Source organism: Hordeum vulgare, chromosome 4H (genome assembly GCF_904849725.1).
Source record: "Hordeum vulgare subsp. vulgare chromosome 4H, MorexV3_pseudomolecules_assembly, whole genome shotgun sequence".
In the NCBI taxonomy this organism is placed as follows: domain Eukaryota; kingdom Viridiplantae; phylum Streptophyta; class Magnoliopsida; order Poales; family Poaceae; genus Hordeum; species Hordeum vulgare.
Window position 1 is genome coordinate 440667862 of NC_058521.1, and position 5664 is coordinate 440673525.

The 5664-nt window shown below is 48.1% G+C and overlaps 1 protein-coding gene across 1 annotated transcript; it reads left to right on the forward strand.

Annotated features, from left to right (window-relative positions):
- Window positions 1–690: 690 nt before the first annotated feature.
- Window positions 691–4942, forward strand: LOC123446575. Its single transcript, XM_045123151.1, has 2 exons — window positions 691–1105; window positions 3023–4942. The coding sequence occupies exon 2, from the start codon at window positions 3055–3057 to the stop codon at window positions 4753–4755; it is 1701 nt and encodes a 566-aa protein (XP_044979086.1). The 5' UTR covers window positions 691–1105; window positions 3023–3054; the 3' UTR covers window positions 4756–4942.
- The last annotated feature ends 722 nt before the right edge of the window (window positions 4943–5664 follow it).

The following is a 5664-nucleotide window of genomic DNA, read 5'->3' on the forward strand; positions in this document are numbered from 1 at the left end:
AATTTTCTTTACTCAAAGGATGTGATGCGTCCTTCGGTCTCGGCTTCTTAGTGTGGCAAGATTGTGGCTCACGACATAGGGTCACCCTTATGGGTCATATTGCTTCCCCTCGAGTCGAGCTCGAGATGTTTCTTCCACATCTCTACTTTAGTGGCTCGACCGTGTTGTGTCGTTGGACGAGTTGACTTTGATTATTTATAGAATTGTATTATTTTCCAAGATTAATTGTAATTAATATAATCATTTTTTAATTAACTATGATTAATGGAATTAATGTTGGATGTGATGCGAGATCATCAAAGTGGAGTGAGTCATCAGATATAGGTGGTTGTATGGCTGAGATCATTTGTATACGCAAAAATCATGCTTTTATAAGTAACCTATAATTACAAATTAAATTGTAATCAATGTATTAATTGTTTTTTCCAAGATTAATGATGTTCTAAATCTAATGTGATGCTCCATAATTGCAGCGGCATGAGGCGCTGGCGATATGTGGTCAAATGGATAGGATCACTTGGATTCATCAAGCACTTATTTTTAGTAAATTTATTAAATTTTCTATATCGTTTGGATTTGGATTCGTCGGAACTAGGACGAAATACCATTGGCAAATAAAGCCGAGCCTTTGGCCGAGGGTAAAAGACCACGCCCTTGAAAATGGACCATGGGAGGCTGGAACAAGTGGCTTCTCCACCCGGCACCCGCTCCATGGTACCGAAAGTTGCCAGGGACTTCACTATTCTCCATTTCTAAAATCTCCCCCCACCCGCCATCTCTGACTCCCCTCTCCCCTATGAACAAATACAAGAACAACAAGAAGACGAGAGACCTCTCTTGCAGTCAATAATCCCGTATTTACCTAGCTAGGCCGAAGAGAGGCTTTTTTTTTCCAAGGGATAAATAAGAGGAGTTGCACTGCAGCCGTCTCCTTCCCTCTGAAACCCCAAACCCGACCCGCAGGCGACTGCTCGTTTGCCGGTGCAAGCCACGATCCGGAGCCAGCACAGCAGTTGCGGCGGCGATATATTGTTCTCCGTCACCGCTGATCAGGGAGACAAGACAGGCGGACCAAGGCAAGATTTGCAGGCGTCTTTAAGCCCAGGTTTGCGCTAAGATACTTCTCGAGATCGTTCTCTGTTGAGTGTTAATCCCCTCCCCTGCTTAGTTTGCCCTCCGCTTCTGGCCAAGAAGGCATGAATAAGCTGAGAGCAAGCGAGTCTGAACATTCGTAGTTGCAACTGTTGGATGCAACCGTCTTTCTTAACTCAAGCAATGCTTGTGTTTTCTTAGCCTCGACCGTGTTTTGTAGCGACTCCATTTCATGCTCTATATGTGGAGTGGAACAGCGACGGCCATGCCCGGCCGCTTTAGAGCTGGGTGCTTGCACTGTTGGATTCAGCTTTCCTCTTTCCCTTTCACGTTCTTTCCTCTCCACCATTTCTTAAGAATTCACATGGAATGTTTGCTACGAAGTACTGATAGCAATGCCCCCATGGTCATTAGTTAAATCCAGCCGTCTCGAGCCGGTGGAAATTCCCCGCGCAAGACAGAGTCGCCAAGTCACATGGATGACACCGGAACTTCTTGCCTTCAGTTCCTTATTTCTATGCTTGCTTGTCCAGTTCATCTCAATTGAGTACCCTATTTCCACCAACAGAGAAATGGAAAGTACTAGTTGCTTTTGTTACCATAATAATGACTTAGAAAGTACTCGCTCCGTTCACAGATATTTTTGAGTCGGAGTCTATGTTCTAACTTTTTTGAGTGAAACGTATATAGACACGTTTTATTGTCTTTGTTCACTTATTTTAATATGTATGTAGCCAGTATTGAAATATACTTCTAATATTTGTGCACGAAGAGAGCAGGTTAAAAGGTTACCTTATGCATCAATGCCTGGCAAGGTTGTGAAGCTCCAATGCTTATGAGTAAATAGCATAAAACTATCACAATTCAAGATCGATTTCCATAAAACAAATCCTAATCCATATTAATTGCCTCAGCTTTAATACAAAATTATACTAAAGCAGTAAAGCTGTGATAGGAAGTGCGGAAATTTCAAAAAGAGATAGCAGTAGTTTTATCGAAAATGCCTTTTGAAGCTCGGCCTCTATGCAGGCCGGTTTTTGAAAAACCTAAAATTCATCAAAATCCACATTTTTATAATTTAAAAAAATCTGTAAAATACATATACATACATACATATATATATATATATATATATATATATATATATATATATATATATATATATATATATATATATATATATGGTGGCATAACACATCTGTGTGTACATTTTTAAGAAGAAATACGTTGAAATGAGGGTTATGTAAAAAAGATAAATCTGAGATTTTTTAACATATGATACTATTCATTTTCAAAGTTTAAAATAATATCATTTTTGTACAGGTCGCATTTAAAGGTAATTCATCCTGAATTTTTACACACATGTACATTTTATCCTTGTATAGTTTCATATATTTTTAGAATTTTTAAAAATCAAAAAGTTTGAATTTTAAACTTTTAAAAAATAAAGAGCTCCATGAAGCTCGGTCATCAAAACACCCTACTCTAGTTTTATGCTATTTACTGGTGCACTGCTGCCGATCCGTAGAAGCGAAGTGTCGCTAGTGTAGACAGCAATTCAACTCCATTTACTTGACTGCATCCCAACATTGTTCCACTGTACTAGTATCTCAGTAAGTGACAGTATATTCCTTCTGGTTGGATCATTGAATTTTGTAGGCCGTCCATGTTCATTGGTCACTTGCAATTAAGAAAGCTCACAGAAATGGCCAGTCGGCATCACCCTGATCCGGTCCTTCTGGTTGTGCTGCAGCGTGTTGAAAATTCTTTTACACTTTTCAGACTTTGTCAAGTCGTGACATGTGTGATGACACTTCGACGTGTCCAACGATGAGCCATCGCAGCTGCAGATTTGTAACATACGGCATCTTGTTCTGAAGTACCCAAGGGCCACTCCGCTACTGACCAAACAGTTCTACTATCTGGGCAGGGCAGGGCAGTGACAGAGAGAGAGAGAGAGAGATGGTTCCCAACGACGCGAACCGCGGCGGCGAGATCGTGGAGGTCGTCGTAGGCGAGCCGGCCTCGCCGTCGGCCACAATGCGGCTCATAGACTTCATCCCCATCTACATTCCCACGGTGGAGAAGGGAGCGCTGAGCAGGAGCGCGCGCAAGAGGCGGTTCTTGGACTTCCTCCGCGCGCGCCCGTCCAAGGAGTGGTTCCTCCGGTCGACCTTCGTGGGACGCCTCCGCCGCAGGAGCCAGGTCACGGCCGGGGAAGACGACCGAGACTGCGATGATAGCACCGGCGGGTGCCGGCCGCGGAGGCGGAGGCGGTTCCGCGTGCCGTTCGTGCGGAAGATCAGGTGGGGCAAGCTGTGGACACACGCGGTGAGCTGGTGCAGGCGGCCGGCGAACTTCGCGATGATCATCTGGCTGGCGTTCGTCGCGGCGGGGCTGCTGCTGCTGTTCCTGCTGATGACGGGGATGCTCGACAACGCCATCCCGGAGGACGACCGGCGCAAGAAGTGGACGGAGGTGATCAACCAGATCCTCAACGCGCTCTTCACCATCATGTGCCTGTACCAGCACCCCAGGATCTTCCACCACCTCTGGCTGCTCCTACGGTGGCGCCCCGCCCCCGACGGCGACCGCGACGCCATCCGGAAGGTGTACTGCAAGGAAGGCGCGCCGGTGCCGCCGCACGACCGCGCTCACATGCTGGTCGTGGTGGCGCTGCTGCACATCACCTGCCTGGCCCAGTACTTCTGCTGCGCTCTGTTCTGGAGCTTCTCGCGCAGCGACCGGCCGAACTGGGCTCTCAACATCGGCTACGGCTTCGGCACGGGGTTCCCCGTCATCGCCGCCCTCTACTTGGCCTACAGCCCGCTGGGCCGGAAGCAGGCACGCGACCCCGACGCGGAGCCGTCGTCGTCGGGCGAGGAGGCGAACGGTCACGGCAGCCGCGACGTGGAGATCAGGATATACAACCGGTCCGTGGTGGTGAGCAGCCCGGAGTGGAGCGGCGGGCTGTGCGACTGCTGCGACGACGGGACGGTGTGCGCGCTGTCGGCGACGTGCACCTTCTGCGTCTTCGGGTGGAACATGGAGCGCCTCGGGTTCGGCAACATGTACGTGCACGCCTTCACCTTCATCCTGCTCTGCATCGCGCCCTTGCTCATCTTCAGCGTCACGGCGCTCAACGTCCACGACGACGACGTCCGCGACACCGTCCTGGCCGTGGGAGTCCTCCTCTGCTTCTGCGGGTTCCTCTACGGCGGCTACTGGCGGACGCAGATGCGGAGGCGGTACAAGCTGCCGGCAGGAGGCGGCGGGCGGCGGGCCGCGGTGGGCGACTGCGCCAGGTGGCTCTTCTGCTGGAGCTGCGCGCTCGCGCAGGAGGTGCGGACGGCTAACTTCTACGACTTCGACGACGATCGGCTCGTCGGCCACGGGGCGCGCAACGAGGAGGGCCGCGCCGTGCTGGTGCCGCTGCCGCGGGAGGCGTCTACGACGCACTCCCGCAGTCTGTCGTGCCCGCCCAAGATTGACGCCATGGCGGCAGCACTGGGCGGCGCCGGCACGAGCGCAGCGGATGAGCAGATGGCCGTCATCGCGATGGAGAGGTCGGCCACGTACAACGGCTATGGCGAGAGTCGTGATCGGCAGCATGGCATGAGGCCGCCTCTGCCTCCGCTGATACAAATGGACAGGGAAGAGTAGTCGCAATTGCAACCAGCAGTTTGCCGTGACTGCGTATATGTTAGTGGATGTGTTGTAATGCAGATGAGCTCTCCGTGTGTTGCTCCTCGATGGATATGTGCGTTTGGATGCGCCATAAACGCAATTGAGAAAAGGGCATAAGCAGATAGGCGATACTTTACCCCTAGAGATGATTATTTTCGATAAATATAGTGGTTTTTGCATCAGGACAACCTACAAACCAAGGCGAGGGAAATACCTTGCCAGCAGGGGCACTACTCTGTTTTCATACTAAAGAACTACTCCCTCCGTTCCTAAATATAAGTCTTTATAAAGATTCTTCTATGGGACTACATACGGATGTATATAGACATATTTTAAAGTATAGATTCATTCATTTTGTTTCGTATGTAGTCTTTAGTGAAATATCTTAAAAGACTTATATTAAGGAACGGAGGGAGTACTCCCTAAAAGCATCTAAGAGCATCTCTAGCACATCCGTATAAAACCGATCCGTAAAAATCATTTGCAGTTCCTGAAAAACGTTTTTAAGGATCGACATAAACGACGGCCGAGCAAACCCCGCAAACAGATCCGTACAAAAGGATATTCGCATCTTTTTATACGGATCCGTTTTGCGGGGTGTGTTCGATCGTCACCCACGTCGGCCCGTAAATCTGTTATTTGCCTTTCCATTTCAAACATGAAAACTCGTTTATTTTCTTCTTTATTTTCTTTAAAAGGCATTCGATACGTAATAATTCATCAAATCTTTGCTAAAACAGCAAGATCAAAGAAAACAAAAACCATAATTAGGCATTTTAGAAGATATACAACTTCCATAACTACTCCCATTAGTTGAATCAACATCTTCTTCATGTATTCATTGTTGATCTAGAGATTCTTCATCTTACATTCTTCATTCTTCGG

What these genes read in the sequence shown, in the direction of transcription:
- LOC123446575 (XM_045123151.1), top strand. Translation starts at nt 3,055, where the DNA reads ATGGTTCCCAACGACGCGAACCGCGGCGGCGAGATCGTGGAGGTCGTC.